Below are 21827 nucleotides of genomic sequence, written 5' to 3'. Positions count from 1 at the left end.
CTAATTATAAGAAATCTTATCAGTAAAAATCTATACTGTTAATTTGAAATTTCTGACAAGGGTTTCTTTTCATCAAATCCCATAATTTCTGATTAATTTTAATAGGCTTGAGTAGAATAGTTTCTTTTTATATCCTTCACAATAGCAGCTCTCACACTTTTTGATCTCAGGACCCCTTTCAACTTTTAAAATTTATGGAGAACCTCAAAGTGCTTTTTATTTCTCTGGGTCTTACTTATCTAAATGTTCTGTATTAGAAATTGAAGATATCTATTACCCCATTTATAAATAATAACAAGGTCATTACCTGTTAACATACATCTTTTTTTAAAACTTAAGACACACCCATATTTTCAAAGCCAAAAAAAAAAAAAAATTCAGTGAGTAGTGCTGTTTTACATTTTGCAAATCTACTTAATGTGTGGCTTAATGGGAAATACCTAGATTCTCATACCTGTCTCAACATTCAATTTATGATGATATATTGGTTAAAGCAGATGAAGAAAATCCAGTCTTGCATAAACATGTAACAGGAAAAGGAAAGAGTACTTTTTATAGGCTCTTTAGCTAAGTGTGGTCACTTTTCTTTCATACACCACCCAAAGTTGATTAAGTGGTAGTTCCTTAGAGGTTACTGTATGGAATCTGAACCTTCCATCAATGAACTTTTCATTCTCTGCTACATTAAAATCTATTGGCTATTTTGCACAAAATCAAAAAAATCATGAGATCACATGTAGATCTCGTCTGAACAGTCTTTTAAGCACTGGGAAGCTGTGACATTCACCAGAGTGGATACAATTTTCCAAAATTCTTATTTTTATTTGAAAGTTTAAATTGTACTTGGGCAACAAAGATTGTCAGTTGTTTTCTTTGATTCAGGCTCACTGGATTTATTTTCAACCAGTACTTTAGGTTCAAGATGTGATAAAATTCACAAAGGGTGCTCTTGGTGTAAGTGGTGGGTCTTTTAATTTTTAAACTGAGGTCAGCAGTTGTGCCTCATCACTTCTGAACTCAACATCAGTGAGCAGATCAGAAGAGCGCAAAAGGCAGACAATGTTCCTGAGTCAGAGTGAAAAACAGTCTGACTTTGTCAACCCACTGAAAGGATACTGAGGAACAATGCAGGGGTTCCTGGAAAGATACACCTGCAAAATCCTTGTGTCACCACACAGTAAGTGATACCCAGTCACCATTTAGAACACTAGTTGGCAGTCACTGAGTTAATGCTTTGTCAGGCTGTTCACATGCATTACTGATCCCCCAGACATTAATACAAGTAGGAGGCTACTTCCATAATCATATTCAAAACAGAAGCATGAAAAATGAAAAAAAAGTAAATAGAAAGAAACCAAAATCATATGCAAATTTCCTCCCAGTGAATTTGAAATATGAATTTTTCCTTCATTCATCCATTTGTTTCCCTAATTGTTGGGTTTTTTAAGGAAGGCACTTATTTGCTTAGTTTTAGAAATATGGAGAGCAGGGTTGACAGACCCCAAGGCCAGGACGCACCGGGCACGATGCAGTTGGGAACCAGAGCACAGGCATTAAGTCCAACTGATCTGATGTCAGGCCCCAGGTCCCCAACCTCTGGGGCCTGTCCTGTCTATCTCTCAGTGTCTGTTTCTTAGTTGGACTTGAAGCAAATTCCACTTAACACCACGAGGACTGGATGAAATGCATGTGAAGCATTAGTGCAGCTCCCAGCCCACAGCGGGTATTCAGTAAATGGAGCCACTTCTATGAATAAGGTCCCCTGGAGGCAGTCAGAGTCCAGAGAGGAGTGGAGCACATATCCAAATAATTATAACACAGCACGGGAACTGATTAACTGCAAAATGCGACGGGAGTAAGAGGAAAATCAATGGGCCATTTCGGTGAGGAAGGGACTGTAATAAAGGCACCACCGTCTCAAAAGAAGGAGAAGCTGGCATGTTGGGAGAAGAGGAAAGGGGAAAAAAGCACATCTAGACACACACAAAGCTGGGCACAGGGTGGAAAGCATGAACACCTGGGAATCTGCATCATTTAGGGTCTCTGATACCTTGCTAAGGAACACAGACATCTGAAGCAATTTTTTTTTTTAATTCTTGGACAGAATGAGAAATTATAAATCCTCAGTGTGAGCAGCGCATGAGTTCTCCTACGCTCCCCTAACACCCCAACACACACACATTAGCTATATGGCCACTTTAAAGCCTGACCCCTTAGCAGTCCCCTGACTCCAGCCCGACTGGCAGAGAAGGAATAGCAAAGCTCCCCCAGGAGGCCTTGGGGCATCAGCAAGCCCGGGCAGCTGGGGTGGGGGTGGTGTGGGGTGTTCCTTGTTGTTTTAGAGCGTAAGTGTGGCAAACAGAGAGCAAAGACATTTGCATTCTCCCTGTCACTTATAAAATTTGAAGATGTCACTTCATCTTCATCCCAGCCCTATCTATCTTTGCCATATATCTGGTGTGATGTGCCAGTGGAATTCAGAGGTCGCTGTGCTCAATGGAGTGAGAAGAGACAAAGAGGGATGAGTGCCGTGCATTTTCCATTGTGAAGGCAGCATCTGTGAAGCCTCTTGTCACTGCATGAGTGAGCCGGGAGGCCCAGAGAGGCTGCAGGCCAGCATGGGGACCCCCCACAGGTGAGTCTGTGGTCCCCTGGCGATCCAGTGGGTGCGCATGAGGGTGCAGCCGGCTGAGTGCCCGGTTGGCTGTGGTGCTGCGTGCTCACGTACAGGACGCGACCATTCGGACAAAACCCATCAAAATCACAGCAACGTCTTACTCACCCAGAATTTTACGAGGAAGAAGGCATTTTGAGGACCCTTTCCAAACAGTTCCTTTAAGCCACCTTTCTTTTCAGGAAATTTGTCATAAATCTGACGAATGTCCACTGATTCGAGCAATGGGTCACTGTAAGAATGGTTGGCATGCCCAATGTGCACGAAGAGGTGTTTGTTGTACTGTAAGAAACCAACAAAAACAGTCCCATTACAAACCCCTTGATCAACCTGGGAATCGACCGTCCTGAACTGGACAAGGGGCAGTAGTCTCGAAACTCCAGAAACAGGCCTTCAACACTTTGAAAAATTGAAGATGTTCAGAAAAACAGGCATAGTTTAGGGTTAAAACAATCATATCTTTTATTAACAAGGGCATGTATTTTCCCAAGTGCTTAAAAAAGGCTTTTTGTAGACACAGTAGTAAACAACTGTTTAAATTACTCAAAGCAAAAAACAATTGTCTCAATCAGTTTTACCTGACTTAACGGAACATGACCGCAGTACACTTTGGAGCCCATCATGTACAGCGGAACCAGCCCAATCAGAAGTTTGTGTGTGGTGAGTTAATGTCATCACCACCCAGGAAGCACTTGCCTTCCACTGACTTGTTCCAGCAGGTCTAAGAGTGCTGAGTCTTGATCTCACCAGTCCCCTAAGCTACCAATCTAAAATTTCTTCATCAGGGCTGGTCAGCCTGTGGCTGTCAGTGCAAAGTTGGGGTAAAGACCATGGAGAGGCGTCCAGGGACAGGCACATCTTAGAGATAGTGCAGATCTGGTTCCAAGACTACCACAACAAAGTAAATATTGCAATAAAGTGAGTCACACAATTTTTTTTTCTAGCACATATAAAGGTTACATTTATACTATCCTGCAGTCTACTAAGTGTGCAATAGCATTATGTCTTAAAAACACCAAAATAAACACATACTTTAATTAAAAAAAATTTCATTGCTAAAAAAATGCTAATCATCATCTGATTTGTTGGAAAAATGACAGTGTTAGATTTACGAACCTTCCATTTGTAAAAAGTGTGATTTCTGCCAAACATAATAAAATGAGGTATGCCTGCACAAGGCTACAAGGGGCTGATACAAAAAAAAAAAAAAGGAAGATAGGTCTCTCATTCACATAAAGAGCTCCATCTGTCCATCCATCAACTCCTGTTGCTTGCAGTTAAGCTCCCAGTCCTATCAGGCCCTGGGAGGTACTGTTTCTGTGCCACCAGACAGGGAGTTTATAGGAAAGTACAAAACATTAGCAGAGCCTTGGGTACACCTGTGGACTGAATGAGCCTGTCTGCTGAGTACCCCTTTCTGGACTCTTCCAACTCCAGTGGGCTGAAGGTTCAGGGCTGAGTTGGGGTGTGACTTGAACTCTTTCTGCTCCTAACATCAAAAGGCTCCTACACCGTGCTATTGGAACTCAGGGATCACAGTGGAAGGAAATGGAGGGTAAGACTTATCATACTGCAATGGGGGAGGGCCTTGGATATACAGCTGAAAAGCAAGGTGTTGCGTGCAAAGCATGGAAGGTCTGCATTCAGACCTGACCTGACTTCTCAATTTTCTCATGTCTAATGGGGACATAAAACAGGTAATACAGAACATGGCTGAAGATTAAAGGAAGTAATGCACAGAGGTGCTTGATTCAGGGCCCAGCATTGAAGAAAAGTTTGATAAATCATAGTTGTGAAGATTATTATTGTTATGGCTTATTATTGTTTGAGGTAAACTAATCCTGGGGTACAAGGAAAAGAACTTTCTGGCTTTAGCTATCTCTCCTGCCTAGCAAAGAAAACATAAACAAAAGTAAGGCAAGTGCTGGGAACAAGTGGTGAAGTCGTGTGACTGCTCAAATCCTTGATCACGTTTCACTCCAAATAAACTTCTTGGGGTACAGACTCTCACCTGTGCCTCAAGGGGAGAAGAACCTGTATCCATTCAGTACAGGTGCAATGTGTTTCCCACATATTTGACCTCAGGTAGTCCCTGCCTCATAGCAATCATTTTATAGGTGAGGAAATAGAAGTTTAGAGATGAATAGACTTGCCGGAGGTCACACTTCAAGGAATAGTCCTTGGGGTTAAGAATAAAACTTGGATCTGTCCATACCACAGTCCATGCATTTGCTGCAAAGAGTAACCACACTGTCCTCCAGAAGAAAATACCGAGACCCTTCTAACACCCATGAACTTTTTTTTTTTTTTTTAAAGATTCATTCACTTATTTATACAAGCACTGGGTACAGTCAGAAGCGCGGGAGGGTGAGAGAATTCACCAGAGCCAGAGTGGGGAACAGAACAGGTGGACTGATGAACTACACTGCTGAGGGGAGCAGTGGACACGGCAGGAGAGGTCTGTTGCACCATGTGGGACCCTCACCAGCGTCCGGGGATAGAACCGGCGCTGCAGAGACTGTGGGCAGCTTTGCAGCCCAGCATTCAACCGTTGCGCCACCAGGGGAGGCCCTGAACTTTTTCTTAAAGTTGATTTGAAAGCTCAATACCATTTTCAAAATTCTAAAAAACTAGAACTCGGGACAAACGTAATGATTCACAGATGTGTCAGAGAGAGTCTTCAAAGGTGTCTATTTTGAGGATGTTACCTTTGTGCCCAAGTGACTGAAATGGACTGAGAAGGGGCAGGTTGTCTTTGCCAAAGGAAATTGGGTACTGCTCCAAAGCTGGTGACCTGAAACCGAAGTCTGGTTGCTGGCATCTGAGCGCCTCCACTCCTGCCAAGAGGTGACTTTGTTTCTAAGTATACAAAGGGCCAGCGAAGGCGTCCTGGAGACCACAGAGTCGAGACAAACCTCCCTCTCCCCTTCATTCAACTTGGGGAGTCAGGAAACCCTCTGCCCCAAATCCAGGAGAATGAAAAACAGAAGTCTACCTGATATGTTTGGGTTCAAGTTTTAATGAAATTAAAACTCTTGAAAACCATTTGGTTTTCTTCCTATCCTGCCAGTTCTCCTGAAAAGGGAAAAGGGCCCGGGTAGATAATTACTTCCCTTCCTCCTACCAGATAAATCCTTTCTTTCCAGCAAAGGTGGTTCCCCAAAACTGAAGGTGAAACACAAAACCAAAAAAGGGCAATTCTTCTCTATAGGTCGCAAAACAAATATTTGCAAAAGAGTAATCACTAAAAATTCCAAGTATTTGGGGAATATAGAAAAGAAACAGGGTGAGTCCTAATGAACCATGTACACCAAAGCCTAAGACTAAATTACCACACTATTGAAACCACATTAACATTGGTTTGTTCAATTACAAAAAGCCAAGCCAGCACTCAGTAGATATGCTGATTATTAACTTATCGGTAATGACCTCAGGGAAGGGTGTCTGCCTCATAGATAAAATCCTGCATATTTCTTTTGTGGATTTCAGTGGAACAAGGCAGTGCACCTAGAGTTTATTATCTGACAGACCCTGGGCTAGGCACAGGGATGCCATAAACCAATAGTCTAGGAGATTCTAATAGAGAAGACAGGGATTAAGGACAGTTGTTATCACGTCTCCTGTATATCCCATGACTTCAATCATCATTTGTCTGCTCATTTTATATGGATGACCTTATTCTTCGACAATTAACATCCAGTGTTATTCATTAGCATGGAGAATATATAAGGAATTCACCTTAAAAATGTGAATCAAGTTCACAGATCTAAGGGGAAAACCCAGGTCTCTCTCCCAGGTGAAAGTAGAACACACTCAGTTATAAGGTTCCAGAAAACTGAGCTTCCCTGCAACTCATCTCAGGTAGCTATAGGTGGATACCTTCTTACAAAAATGAGGAAATATATTAAAAAAGAGGGAGATGGGGCCCTGGCCTGGAAGAGAATTGGGCCACTGACCTGGACAACTGCCAGACCAGAGAAGATGAGGAGCAGAAGGGCTCCTGGAGGGGTGTCACCCAGGGGACAGTGGACCTGAGGGTTCCCTGATTGATGTGTCCATCTGCAGAAGAGCAGGAGAGTTCTGTTAGAAAGCCTGAGGTGCTTGTGCAGGTATACAAAAAGTAAACAAGGGAAAAAAAGATGCTATGACAGAGTCTAGAAAAAGCCAATGTTTTACAATCAAGAAACTCTTTCTAATATAAACTGTATTAATCATGCCATACGAGAAATGTCCACAGGTCTGTAACATAAATAATAAATATTAGCTGAAACAAATATTGTGCTATAAACACCTGGGGAGTGGGTGGGAGGGCAGGCTGGCAGGAAACGGGGCACATGAGCTAAATTTAGAGAGCGAAGTCCTGATCTTCCATAGTCAGAAGTCAATAGATAATGCTGTAAAAGTGATGGACAGAGAAAGAGAGGAAAAGCCTGTTATTTAGAAATAAGCAAGTAATATACGAAGAAATGGATGAGAGGGCTGTAAGCAGCTGTCACTAAAAAGTGGGACTGGGAGGTAGGGAGACATGGGACTCCCCACATGGCTCAGTTTGGCTTATAAATGAAGCAAATGTTTTTATTAAATTAAATAAACAGCCGATCAAAAACTATACTGAAACATCATGGAGTTTTTTTGAAGGAGGAAAAGAACCATAAAGGGAAACCAAAATATTAAGAGTGTGCTTCACAGTGTTTATTATTCCAGTTGGCCACAAGTTCCCTGGGCTCAAAAGGAACTTCAGTCAGATCACAGAGCTTTCCTTTTGCTCCAATACTCAGGACAACTGAGCGTCAGAAGCTAGGATCCTTATCTGCCTGCAGGGCTCACCAAAAAGACATGCTGCACCAGCAGAATCCCAGCTGGCTCAAGTCTATCCCGCAGCTCACAGCGCCTGACAGCACGTAACACACAGACTTCTGTTCTGATTTGGGAAAATGCTCGCTTTCTCCTTTTATTGTTATAATCCCTCAGTTATTCTTCAGCGCAGTTACAAAAGATTATAAAGGTAAATTTAATCCTAAAAATACCCTCAAAAATGTTACTTGTGAAGGGTTATTTAGCTACCCTGGGGGGTTAACAAGGTACTTTCCTCCTGTCCCAACATTATTCTAAGAAGTCACTTTCTCCCTAGTCCTTGGCTGTCCTTCTCTCTTGGCGACTTAGGAGGCTGCAGAGAGGAGGGAGGAGCACAGGGACTCTGGAGTCAGACGGGGTCTGGGTCTGAATCCTGGCCCTGGCGCCACGTCCTAGCTGAGTCATCTGGGACAGACCATTCCAGCCACTCTGCTGCAGTTTCCACACCCCTCATGCAGGCAGCACAGCAGAACCTACACTTCCAGGATGTCACAAAGATTAAATGAGATAGTATGTGGAAAATAGATAATATGTCTAGCCTTCAAGTTGCTATTATTATTGCTGTGATCAATGATCATTTCCACAAATAATCATGATTCTATGCTTTGGACAAGATAATGTGAAATTGAGACTATCCCTCTGACAGCAATGAAATGGAAATACTGAAACTTAAAGGAGAAATCCAGAAAGGAAAATGCCAGACGCCGTGGGGATAATCTTTTCTGTTTTGACAGTTCTAGTAACTACTGGAAGGGAGAGGGTGAAGGACATGGTGATGTGCACTTGGGGCCCTGAATGACCTGGTTCCAGAATCTCCTTCAGGCAGTCATTGTCCATGCTCTGAAATACCAATGTCTGACTTTGCAAGTGGGGCTTGGGCAGTAGGGAGGTTGACCACCATGAAGATGAAATAGAAGTGGCCAGAAGTGGCTGCTGAGGTTTTCTTTTCCTTCTTTTCTCATTTTCCTAAAGGATTCTAATACAATCTAGTCTAGAGATCCTGATGAGGCAATTCTTTTTTAATGAAAAAATAAGGCAAAGCCCTTTCCACTGCTCTCTCCAACACGCACCGGCACTGCACTACACTGACTGAACTGAAGATGGCGGTCTTTTCCTAAACTTGTCCAAAAATTCCAAGTATTTGAAGAACGTAGTAAAACCTTGAAAAATGACTGCTGTCAAACAATACCAAGAGAAAAATTATAATCCACTTAGGAATTTAAAGAAACCAAGACAAATAACTCATGTCAAGGGATGCTAATGTATAAGCAAGAACAGAACAAGGATAGATCACCTACATTTGCTTCCTGTCACAGCCAGACTCAGTATCCAGAACAGGCCCAGGGCAGCTGGGGCCATTTGGGATGCTCCCTGGGGCCTGAGGCTGTGTGGCCAAGTCAAGGAAAGTGACCTCCATATTTAGCGCTTATGATGGGGAAGAGAGAGGCATGTGTGGGCTAAAGCTCCAAGTAGGCCCAGAGAATACACATCTGAAGTGAGCAATGTCCTCAGCTAGCTTACCGAAGACACACTGGCCATTCTGGCGAGTTGGCCTCAGGTGCTGGCTCACACCCTCTCCTATACTCTTCCCATAAAGAAGCATCATTGAAAACAAGAAAAAGGGAGTAAGTCCTTCCTTCCCAGAGGTCACACCAGGATGCAGTGCCCTCACTTCAGCCTCCCACTTCACCACAGTCTCCACAGAGGGTCTGTGTTTTCTTAGAAAGAAGTGTGCCTTCCCACGGAAGTGCAGCTGTAAGGGCCCACCAGCTGAGTGCAGGGACAGCAAGCAACCAGGAAGGCGGGCGGGTAGGGTGCCGACCTGCCAAGGAAAGCAGATGGAGCCTGGCTGGGGCCTCCGTGAAACTTCTGTAAAACCAGATTTCCAGATGCTTTCAATTGCCTCATCCCCAAATGGTAATGAAGAAAGAGGGTGAGTATCCAGAGCAGCTCAGACACTGAGAGTAAACCACCCACGGCTGCTATAAGAGGGTGCGACTGGGTGTGGGTGAGCTGATAGAGTGGGAAAAACCACACCAGGCCACAGTGAGCTACCACCTCCACTGCTGGAAGACACTCCATCTCCCACGTCCTCCTGGAAGGCCACACTTGCTGAAACACCAGGGAAAACCTGGGAGAAGCACAGCACTGGGCCCACCAGCCATCAGAGCAGCTGTGCAGCCTTCCTCTGAGAAGGCGGAATGCTGAACGTGCTTAATGAAGCACGTACGGCTCCACTGGCAACACAAGAGACAGAACCCAGGCCCTGCAGGGTTTGAACTGTGTGGCCAGAATGAAGCTACCTAACCTTTCTGGGCCTTAGCTTCCTCACCTTTCCTGACCTACTCATCTCTAGAGATCATTGTGAAGGTTCAATAAAACAAGAGGGAAGCTCTGCACGAAAAGGGGAGATGCATAGAAGTTGGTATGCAGGCTTCTATCACGACGTCCCTAAGTGAGTCCTGAACTCAGGGAGAGCAGGCTCCTAAGGCCAGAAACTACATCTGCCTAGAGAGCTATCTCTCATGAATATATGACCCCACTTTCAGAGGCAGGAACTGCCTTAGCACTCACTACAGGCTTGGAAGCTTCTGCAGAGAAATCCGGCCTTTCCCCACCCTGTTTAGGATACAGGCAAGGATCCTCCAGACTGCCTGGAATTTATACTGTGCTTCTGATTTGCTTATTTCTCTAATCTAACCCCTACATAATCCAGTTACCCTTCGTTCTGCCCCAGGCCTCATCAATGTCCAATTTCCATAGAGCCACACTGGTCATGTTTTCCAAACCAAAGTCAGGAGCTGTGGTCTGACAAAGGAATTTTAATTAAGCTGTGAACTTAGGCCTTTGAAAGATACTAAATAGATATGAAAACTGAATCACTCTTGGGCTCACATTTGACCAACTGCCTTTATGGGAAAAGAACAAGGTTATCTATAGGATGTACCTGAGGACTTGGGTGCAGGCTCCCCTAGAGAGTCCTGGGGCTCCCTCAGGTTCTGAAAGTGGCTGACTCACTCCCCCATATCCAGGAGGTCCCTCATTTTAGGCTACTTCAGTCTCTGAGAAGAAAAGTAAGGGACCAGGACCCAACAGGCAGCTATACCTTTTGTTTTCCTGGCAGTGGACTGACCACCATCCAAGCTGGGGCACCCTTCAAGACTTTGCCCCTCCCTTAGAAGTTAAATCTAATGTCTTTACTTTTCTTCTCCAAATGTCCCTATCACCCTCCTGCTCTGGCTGCCACCTGTGGAACAGCAGCAAGTCCAGGCCTGCCCCAGTCTATCGCCTCCCCCAGATAGTGGGGTAAGCGTCATTCTCTCACACACTAAGAGACAATACATGGGAAAGCTCTTAGTACATGATAAAATCTCCCAAAATGTTAGTTTCTGCTGCCACCTTCCCCAAATTCCACAAACCATGGACTCTAGACTCAGAAGATATTCAAATATGCAAGTCCTGCTACTGATGAGACTAACTCTCAAGCCTGTTTCCAATACGCATTTCAACACATTTATTTTGAGGACAAAAAGAAAGAGCATTATCACAAAAGGAGTTCTGAGCAACCCTGCTCCTTTTCTGATCGATGACTTCTCAAATTCTATCACCATTCTCAGTCTCAAAAACTCAGACTTCCCACCACAGGTAACGAACCCCCAAGGCCTTCTAGTTTTATCAATATGATGCCTCTCCCTTTGGCGAGTCCTTATTTTCTATTCCCTTGGCCACAGCCCATGCCCTTCTGCGGCCCCTATGCTCATCCTCTAACCTGCTATAGTTGCACCTTCCTGAAACACACACATCAGGGTCAAATCTTTTTAAAAGGGGTAGAGGTGGAGGTGGTAGAGGATATATACATTCATATTATGCTGTTTGTATGGAAATCTCTGGAAAGAGTCATAAGAAAGTAGTAACAGGGGCCTCCTTGCTGGCGCAAGGGATTAAGTGTTAGCATGAAGCTATCTGCTGCCACTGTAGCATGAGTTCGATCCCCGGCCAGGGAAGTGACCCATATGGCATATCAGACCTCTCCAGTCTCGCCTGCTGTTCCCCTCGGCAGTGTATTTCAGTCAGTCTGCCTGTTCTGTTCCCCACTCTGTCTCCAGTAAATCCTCTCACCCCTCCACCCCCCCCCCACCTCTGGCCTGCACTCCAGCTCTTGTATGCATAAATAAATAAATCTTTAAAAAAAGAGAGAGTAGTAACAGTGGTTACCTATTTGGGTGGGAAAGATATTAGAAGGCAAGTCATCCTTCATTCTTTGATGCTTGCAGATTTTTTTTCTCAAATTATGTTTATTGAGGTAAGGTTAGTTGCCACTGTTCGATCTTTGGGATTACAGATTCAAACATCTACAAATGTATATTTGCGTACCCTGCCCACAATCCTAGCATGTTCCACTGGGCTCCCTCCCTCTCACCTTGCCATCCTTCCATCCCTTCCGGTTGACTCAGTTTTGTAGTCAGATATTAAGAGTTTATTATTTGTCTGGTTTTGACTGACCCTTTGGTAGGTTTCTCTATATTCCACATATGAGATCATCCTCGTTTTTTTCTTTCTCCTTCTGACTTGTTTCGCTTACATGCTTGTAGATTTTTGACCATGTAAATTTACTACCTAGTGAAAAAATAAAAAAGTATTCTGGCTCCCACTTGAATATCAACGGAGTCCAAACACCTGGTAAACAGATCCTTCTAACTCTGCCTCCTACTACTACCCTGGCCCAATTTGCTGCTATATTGCAACAAGACATTCTGAGTTCAAACACTTCTGGAGAGCTCAATATATCCAGGGAGATCCCTAACTGTACTCCAGTGACACAGTGAGAGAGGCCTATCCTGCTCACTGTTCAGAATGGAGTCAGCGGTTTGCCCCAAATCTTGCACAGCAGTTAAGAACTCAGACAACGGCCTTCTCGTTCCATTAACAAGAACACATTGCCACTGGTGCAAAATGGAAGACACAGTCTATAATCCAGGTGGGAATAGTTCTTGCTTCTCCAGCCCCTTGAGAAGAGCCACTGAACAAGAGATTGCAAAAGGAGATCAGAGGAAATCCTGGCCAACTCTCCCCGTGGTGAAGGGCCCTGATATACCCAAGCCTGAGCTTGGGGAGTTCAGACTTTTCACATTTCAGTATTTCCTTTATTTGTTCAAAAATACAGTGAAATGGTTAAGAAAAGAGGTTGGAGACAAACCCTGGCATAGCCACTTCCTGGAGGCGGATATGCTCATATCTCTGAGCAGCCGTTCCTTTACTGATGGACTGGATGTAAGAACAGAATCTGTGTCAAAATGCTGGCCATACAGCTCACTCATAACACAGCTCCCTAAATGCACGTAATCATCGCAAATGCTGTAATATGTGACGGCTTTTCCTATGGTGAGCTGAATCAGGTACTACATCATGGAACTTACCTATTTTCTTCCACAAGACAATGATTCTTTACAATCTAGAGAATCATCTCTGTGCCCCAGCCCTTTCCCCCCCACCCCCCAAAACCCAAAACTTTCCCGTTCTCTTGATGTGTAACTCCTTTCCAAGTAAACCCTCACATATACTCTTGCTGCTCAAACGCCTGCTGGTCCCGGCAATCAGATCATGACAGGCTTTCAACTAAACTCACTGGGTTCCTGAGAGATCTGACCTGGTTAGGGTTTGCCAGCTGTGGAGCAGGATGTGGCTGAAGAGCTGGGTGGGGGGTTGGAGGAGGAACCTGCCATGTCCCAGGGTGGGGGTGGAGGAATTCCGCTAGGCTTTATCAGGAAAACCACTCCCCACACAGCACAGGATTCAGTTTACAGCTCACCAAGTCCAGGTTTTCCTCTGTCTGAAGAAGCAGTTGCATAACTCCAAGAATTGGGCTCTGATTTTAGGAGAAGCCCTTTTAAATAGCCCACCCTGGGTAGAGGATCTTGCACTTAACACTTGAAGCCCTTTGATATGCAACATTGAAATTGTGTAGAAAGTGTATTTTCCAGCATTACTAACCACTTCTAAAATAGTCTCTGTTTTTCAGATTCTTCCTTCCTTTCTTCACCCTCTGCTGTTTTTCTCTCAACTCCTAATGGAGCCAAAGGTAACAGAGGGACTGACTTGCTAGTTCTCCAATATAAACAACCACCGACTTGAGGAAATGCTGGCAGCTGGTTTACATAGTGCAGGGCCAGCAGGGGGCGCTCAACCTCCAGATTAGTTGTCCTTTAGCTTATACCGGCTTAGACTTCAAAATCAGGCCACTTAACTGATACAAGGGGATGCTGCAGTCTTTGGTCACAATTTGGGATGTGGAGCCAGCAGACCTAGATTCGAATTCCACTTCTAACTTCTGCTGGCTATTTAACACCACGAATGCATCACAGGATCAAGAAAATGCATAATGTTGGCACTCCTGGGGCTACTATTATTGCTGGGGGAGGCAGAGTTTGGAAGAAGTCTTCAGAGGTCACCATTGTGACTTAGGTAGTAAGCTAGAGTAAGTTTGCAGAGTAGCTGGTAAAAAGAGTCACTGGTGCAAAGACTGGGCCAACTAGGTTCTCCCCTTGGCTTTGCTACCACCCAAGTGTGTGGTGCCTTATCTCTGCTGGGGAGATAGTACAGGCAGAGGAGGGTTCAAAGCTGGCCACAGTCATTGTATGGAAGCCTCTCCAAGCCCCTTCTACAGAGTAGGGAGTAGAATTGCCTTCCTCACAGGGCTGTGATAAGGATGAAAGAAATCACTAGTGAAACTAGTTAGCACCACACCCAGCTCATTAACTTGCTTTTGGTTTTTGTTAGCACCACCTATCACACCAAGATTCAAATGAGCCTCAGTCATTACAAAGAAAGAAGGAGAAATGTGCACCTAAATTTAAATGTAGGCAAAGACTTGAGACTGAATGCAAGTTAAATTTGTTTATGGACCTTTCATTATTTGTCATTTTTTGGCTTCTTTATGACATTAACATGTTTCATGTTTGATGTTAAATTGAAACATAGTATAACTAAATTTGTTTAAATGTACTGGTTGGATTTATTTTAGAAGGCTTTAATTTTTCCTGTATTTGGTACAAAAATATAGTAAAATTAAAGCATGAAAAGCCACAAAAGGTATGAGAGCCAAAGAAACCATTCACAGGCTACAGGTTTTTCCATGTACCCTTGGTCCTGCAGCACCATTACATGCTGACTCTAACAGCTCCTTACAGACAGCACACATGAAATAAAGCTCAGCTGTATAAAACTTATGATGGTGGTGCTTGAGACATTATTGCAATGCTTTAAATTTTGCTAATTCTCCTGTTTCAATTAGTCAATACCTGCCCTCTCTCCCCTGCCCCCCAAGGATCATCCTACTTTCTCCAGCACAAGAACCATTCTCAGGTCCTCACACTTCCACTAAAATCAAAAACATATGCCACTCATAACCTGCCTTGTATTCATTTGTATACACTGAACTCATTTGTGACTCATTGCAAAATGAGTCTTTGTGATCTATGAATATTAGAAGCTGTATCAATAACTGAGGCCGACATTATAATAATTTCACAATAGTGATACAGTTTTGGTTGGCATTATCTGATAGACATAATTTAAAATCATAATGCAAGTCAGAAACATCTATTGTACATTAGGAGGTAGTATTTTCTGAAATTACATTTCTTTGAAGAACAAGTAATTTTCAACTGTGAAGGACTGTTAGTCTATGTAAGCATTTAGTATCACCTGAGGCAGTGTGTGTGTGTGCATGTGTATGTGTATGTGTGTGTATGATTTGTCTTTTCCAGCAGCATGGGAAGCTCCAAGAGAGCTTAGTTTCCTGTGCTGTTGCATCCCGAACATCTGAAACAGTGGTTGGCACGTAGTAAGTGCTTAAAAAGTATTTGTTAAATGAATTCCAACTCCTCTCAGTCCCCAATACACATCCCTAAAATAGAATTATTTTCTTAAGAGGCCCAAGTGTATTGACTCACACCAGGCCCTCCATTCACTTCAGGGCCTTTGAAGTCATGTGTTGGAGTCCAATCTATAAAGCCAAGTCTTTTCATTCATCAGTAAAAGGCCAAATCCAGTTGAACTGTTCAGATTATTAAGCATAATCCTGAAGGTGCATGACAGATCTCTGGGTTCTACTCTAAGGACTTTGTGGGTAGAGTTTTATCTACCCACTTTCACTTATTGCTTTATATACTCAGAGTCATCCCCTCTGGAACATTTGTTTCTTTTTATCCCCACAAGGTCAGAGACAGTGGCTGCCTGTGCAGCCCTGGGTCCCTCCCCCATACCCCCACCTGACACCTTACACATACAGATGCTTCTAAATGTTTGTAGAATGGACTGAGTGACTCTCAGGTGATTCAAAGTGTCAACAAGCCCATTATTAACAACATTAACAACAAAATGAGGAACTAACTGGGTGGGCATTCTGAGCTCTGAGCTCTCCATTTTGCCCCCTAATTTTTATTCTGATAAGATATTTGTAGTCTTTTAACCATGGACACAATGGCCACTTGGGGGCTCTTGCTTCCCAGTGCCTTAGAGCTTTATTTCTAAAACGTGGTCACAAGCAAAGAGAGAGAGGTTTGCTCACAGAGGAGATACACAGACTGAACTCTTGAATTCAAGAGAACATTAAAACTGGTGGCAGTTCAGAGGTTGTACAAAAAATTAGACTTGGGCTCCTGTCCCCCTGCTTCCTGGCTGAATACCCTGGGTGTGTCATTAAAGGATCTGGACCTCAGTTTCTTCACAGGGAAGTGGAAAATAGAAGCGACACAACCTTCTGCAGGCAACGGCCTTATAAGCACATGAATTAGGGAACACAGAGGCATGACCTGGCCCAAACAACAGTCTTCAGCCAAAAAATGACCTACCCCTCCTGGAAAGTAAGGAGCCCACCATCACGGAGGTAGTCTATCTGTTCATTTCACTGCCCCGACAGACAGGGATTTTCAGCCATCACCTGCCTCCGTGAACCCAATGACTTATTTTATACCTTTCTCCATCTTGCCCCCTAATTTTGAAGCTCTATTTTTCTACCAGCTCTCAGAATTCACAACTTATACACAGGCACATAGGGGGAGGGGAGCGATACATTGGTTCCCCGGAGCCCCCACTCTGGTGATAGCTGATGGAGGACCCTCTGCCCGCAGCATCTCCCTCCTCCACCATCACAGGCTTGCCACTGAGCTAAGGTACTCCTGGGAGAGGTCACTGCCGACTGGTTAGTGTCTCAGCTATTTACAGCACGCAGTGAACTCTCAGGACACTTTTTGCTGATAAGAGAATGACAGCAAAGTGGCAAATACACAGAGAGCATGGCATGAACCTATGAGCTCTTGGTAGTCTCTGAGATCAGTGGAGAATATGGAAAGGAGTTGGTGAAGATTCCAAAGACACACCAATGCTTCTTTCGATTTTTGCCTTGGGCTCACCCACACGCAGATGCAATGCTCAGACTCACAGCCAAGCAGTGGGAGTGAAAAAGGGTCCCGGGCTTGCTGGGTAGAAAGAAAGGAGGCTCGCATATGTATGGGAAGTGATGGGTCTGGCTGAGAAACAATGGAATGATGGGCACTCAGTGGGGCGGGGGAGAGAGAAAAGAAGAAAATGACAAATAGAGTCCACCTGCCAGCATCACTGGTATTCATAATATTATAATGCACTGTGTTCCACGGCAAACTGTTAAAACTCCACTTTGTTTCTTCTTCTTAAGAAGATGACTTGTCTCTTGAAAAAACATGGACTTGTAAAGGCAGTCTAGAATAATGGCTCCATGTTTAGGTTTGAGCTCTAAAGACATGAGTTAGAATCTCTAATTCATCAGTGAATACCTATGGGATTTAGGAAAATGACTTAACCTCTCTGTTTCCTCAATTATCAATCAGCATGAACCCTTAAGGGGTTTTGTGTGAATAAAAATGGGACCTCTCTCTCTCTCTCTCTCTCTCTCTCTCTCTCTCTCACACACACACACACACACACACACACACACACACACACACTGCTTTGCAAAGCACCACCCATATGGCAAGCAAGACTCAATAAATGTTACCTGCGGCTCCATTTTACCAAATGCAAGAGTTTAAGACCCTTCTCTTTGGCTTCAGTATTCCCTGGAGTTTGAGATCCAGAGCACCCAAAAACATTTAGTTCTAAAGTTCTACATAGTTGCAATAGAAATACCTTTTTTTGCTTAACTGAAAGGCTAGTTTGGCTATTATTCCCCAGATCTGTTTTCACACAGGTTATCTGTCAGGCACCAGGGCAGGGAGAGGTGAAGAAAAGGGAACAGTATTGGGGCACGGGTCCTGGATTCAGACATACTCACCGAGTCTGGGTCTCTCTGCTGTTCGAGGAAAGCTGAGAATTCCACCAGGCGAAGTTTGGTTGTGCCAATGGAGCGGCCCTGCCAGGCAGGGACTGAGGGAGCTGGGGCCGACGCAGGTTCAAACCCTGAAAGACCAAAGTCATCTTTACACCTGGCCATTCACTTCCCTTGGGGTAGGGCTCTACAAAACGGATGACCCAGGAGGAAGGCCAGCAGCATCTGGGATGAAACTACACTAGGTGGTGGCAGAGGTCTGGTCAAGTTTCCTGGAGGTGGTGGCCAGCAGGCACACATAGTCCTCCTAATGCCAATTTCTGCATGGCTACCAGCTATGGCATGAGGTCACCTGCCCCTAACAAAGGGACCCAGGATAGAACAAGGCAAGGGTGATTGAGGAGTCAGAAATGAATGCTTCCAACAACCTCCTGGAAGACCAGTACAAGCCAGGAGCTTCTCCTGTTTATCCACCTCCTTTCTTAGCTGCAGTCAACCAGCATTAGAGAATTCTCTCAGGGTGGCCCAGGAGCAGAGGGCAGCATGTGAGTGCATTTTCAGTTTGGGGCTCCTATATCCAGAGCGATTCTGAACATGGTGGGGGACAGCTGGTCAGAGTCACGGTTTCTAGTTTGTGTGCACTGTGTTCCTAGCAAGCTTGCCTTTAAAGAAAGAGAACTAGGAATTAAAATCCACTTATCAAAGAAAGGGTGACTAAAATCCAAGTGTGGCCTCCAGACCTGGCTGGCTCATTTCAGTCCGCTTATGAGAAGGAGGGGCCGCAGCAAGTGTCCCTCCCAGGAGGGAAAGTGGTCAGGCTTCCTATTTCTTTAAAAGCTCATCTGTGGAGCTCTCAGAAGGTGACCGAGGGAGATGGGGAGGTGGGAGGGAGCCCCTATGCTCCTTCTCAGCTCCCAGGTAATCCCTGTCTTAAGAAGGGTTGTGGCAAGGAGGGGCCTCCATGGCTCTGCAAGAGGGATAGAATTGCAGCCGTGGAATGTCCATTAGGGGCTTCCTGAGAGGCAGTCCTATGGAGACTCACCTGGAATGGGGGCCGTGACCGCTGGCTGGATGGGGTAGGCCTGCTGCACGAAGGGCTTGACGCTGGGAACAAAGGGGTGGAGAGAGTCAGGAGCCATGACCACAGCAGCAGCTATTCCCCACACCGGCCCTGGTCTCTCAGGACTGCACACTCAGCTGGGGGTCCCCACTATCAGCTTCCCTCCCTGCTGGAGGAGCTGGTCACTCTCTCTAATGGAGAAGGGTCAGCAGGGTGCTAGGGACCCACCAGCTCCTACCAGTTCCACGGCACCAGCTGGATAGACACCAGCCTGACCTCCACGTGCTGTGGTGTCTGCCTCTGAACCCTTTCCTGCAGAGACAGAGGCCAGCGATTGCCATTTCCACAGTAAGTTTGGGAAATGCTTCAAGCTCTCCTTCTGCAGGCCAAATAGCTCAAGTTCTTGTGGGGAATCTATAGCCAGGATTTCCCTTCTGCTTTTATTCCAGGCTGTTCTTATCTTCCAGTTTACTGAGCTTGCTTCCTTTGCCTTCAAGGCATCAGAAGGACTTTCTATACATGGTCCCCACCTCAGGGTAAGTCAGAACAGAAAGGGTGCTGAGAGCACCCCTCCATCCTCTCTCAGGTGGACATTTCTCAGGGAGACCCTAGGCTCTGCCTGTCAAAGCCACCAAGGGATTGGGCCTGTGGAGGGTGCAGCCTCCCTGTTTCCAGCTGGCTGACCACTACCACTCGAGAGGGAGGAGTGGATGCCTCTTGGGGATCTGAGTGTCCCTTCCTGCTTAGGTGAGGCGGATAACAATGGCGCATGACTTCGGGGTCTCATATTACAAGGTCTTTCTATTCCCAAGCCCAAGGCAGACTGGGCCTAGGAAAACTCTCCCCCAGGATGGCCAGTGAGCAGCCCATTGTCAGTGGCAGCCCCTTCTCAGACTTACTCTTGTGAGGATCCTGGTTGCCCTGTTTGTATCATTCCTGGCCAGAACTGGAAGGCAAAATGCAAGAGGCTTCAGGGTTATGAGTTCACATCACAGCACAGTTCAGGGTGTCTACGCATTGCGACCTCTGCTAGAGACTGCAAGGTCAGATTATCTACCAGCTGTGGAGCGACCTGGTCGTTGGTCACAGTGGCACACACAGTTATGACCCACATCCTTGTACTAACAACCCGGGGCTCCCTGTAGCTTCTCTTCCTGAAAATCTCCCTGACGGCAGGGACTGGTATGTAGCTATCTCTTCTCCTGGCACCTAACAGGATTCTGGGTGCACTGAAGGAGACTCACAATATTCTGACTGCTTTACCCAGGCAGCCACACATCCTTCTCCTGGTTCTTCCTTCTAAACACTCCCTGCCTCCATGGTTTACAGAACCGAGAGGCCCTAGAAGGCACAGGCAAAGCTTTGGACAAGAGGCCCTGTGAGCTTCAAAACCAGAGGTTTGGGGAACTCCAGAAGCAATGCAGACACCACGTGCTGTGTCGTCTCTGAAGACTATTGCCTGCCGACCCCTGCTGGAGAGGACTCCCAGCCCTGGGTTTGAGGTTAGACATTACTAACCACGTGATTATGATGAAGATACCCAAACTGTTTCTGTTATTTAGTAACCTCCGTTTTCTCATCTATAAAACGGTGATAACAATAAGAGGCATTTAAGATGACTGTCAGGATTAAATGAGATCATAACATTAAGCTTCTCAGTCTGTGGCAGGTGCAAAGTGATAATGACAATAGAATCCTGTCTCTATAAGGGCTAGTAGTTATTAAAGGACCTTGGGACAGTGGGACAGGGAACAAGGTACAGGAAAAGCAGCAGAAAAGGCAGATCACAACCAAAAGTGCACCAGAGAGACAATCCCCTGCCTTAGGGAACTAAGATTCCTTCCTCTCGCCCCTCTCATTCTCCTCCTTCGCTTCCTTCTCCCCAGCCTTTGCTTTTCCTCCCCACATTGCTTCTTGCCCCCTCCCTCCCTGACTTACCCCTGGTGCCCCAGGGAAGGTGGGGCGTGGGATTCCAGGCAGCCCCAGCTTGTTGTGAATGGCAGTGGCCGAGACAATCTGGGCTGACGACATGGCGGCCATGTGCTGCAGGGCCTTATCCTTGGCAGTCTGATCCTTGAGGGTGACAGTGACACACAGACTTAGTACAGGACGCATGGCTACCAGGCAGCTTCAACAGGCACAGCCACGAGCACAGGGACTAAAATACAGAGCCACGAAAGAGGCCAGAGAAGCAAACATGCACGGATAAACACAGGCAGAAGGCTAAACACACTCAGCCTACCACTACCTCTGAACAGTTACTGAGAATACCCAGTAGCCAGGTTTAAAAAAATATTTTTAATCCGTTTTCCAACAGAATGGGAAGCCTCTAAGTAGAGGGAACAATGTATTTATTTTTCCAGCTTCCAAAGGGAGATTTTTCCAATTACTTAACATATACGCCAGGAAGGAAAACTTAAAAGCCCTGCTCTGAAGCATACAGTGGGAGGAGCGGTGAAGGGAGGCGTGGTGGTGGATCTGGAGCAGGACCATCCACAGCGGGGAGCCCTGTCCGTGCGTGCTGTCACGGGCCACAGCCCCACGGGCGGCTGGAGTCGTGTCGGGCCTGGACGCCCACAGACATGTGGTGGGGGAGGCTCAGAAGCAGAGGGGACAGAAGGGGCAATGGTGGAGCCAAGCAGCATGCTGGCGGGGTGCATGCTTTCTCGGATATCCCCGCCGTAGGTCTAAGGCTACACAGGTTCTCTCTAAAGCTGAGGACACAGGGGATGCTACAGGTAAGTGGTGTCTCCTTTCCTAAATGGCTCTTTATTTATTTATTTTGTAAAGAAAAGCCAAGGCTGATGACACAAAGCTAGCCAAAAAGTCTGCCAAGCACAGCTAAAATACAGAATACTCAATTTGGTGAAAATACTTACCATGCTTGTTACCTGGATACAATAATAAACAATTTGTTAAAAGGATTGCGTACAAAG

General features: G+C 45.4%; 1 protein-coding gene across 5 annotated transcripts in view; it reads right to left on the bottom strand.

The window, feature by feature from the left end:
* Positions 1-21827, bottom strand: part of TEAD1 (TEA domain transcription factor 1) — a 252229-nt gene that overhangs the window by 35684 nt on the left and 194718 nt on the right. For 3 of the 5 annotated variants that reach the window (XM_054699377.1, XM_037522685.2, XM_037522686.2), the window contains 6 exons: positions 21771-21782; positions 20830-20964; positions 19791-19837; positions 18874-18935; positions 17838-17962; positions 2783-2956 (listed from right to left, as the gene is read on the bottom strand). In XM_054699377.1, coding sequence (XP_054555352.1) covers positions 2783-2956; positions 17838-17962; positions 18874-18935; positions 19791-19837; positions 20830-20964; positions 21771-21782 — 555 coding nt within the window. The remainder of the gene's footprint in view (positions 1-2782; positions 2957-17837; positions 17963-18873; positions 18936-19790; positions 19838-20829; positions 20965-21770; positions 21783-21827) is intronic. The other 2 variants (XM_037522687.2, XM_037522683.2) reach the window with 1 other exon arrangement.

This window comes from Talpa occidentalis, unplaced genomic scaffold (assembly GCF_014898055.3).
Source record: "Talpa occidentalis isolate TD23 unplaced genomic scaffold, MPIMG_talOcc4v2.1 talOcc4.3, whole genome shotgun sequence".
In the NCBI taxonomy this organism is placed as follows: Eukaryota; Metazoa; Chordata; class Mammalia; order Eulipotyphla; family Talpidae; genus Talpa; species Talpa occidentalis.
The sequence above is the reverse complement of the archived record's forward strand: the minus strand, read 5'-3'. Positions and strand labels throughout refer to the sequence as shown.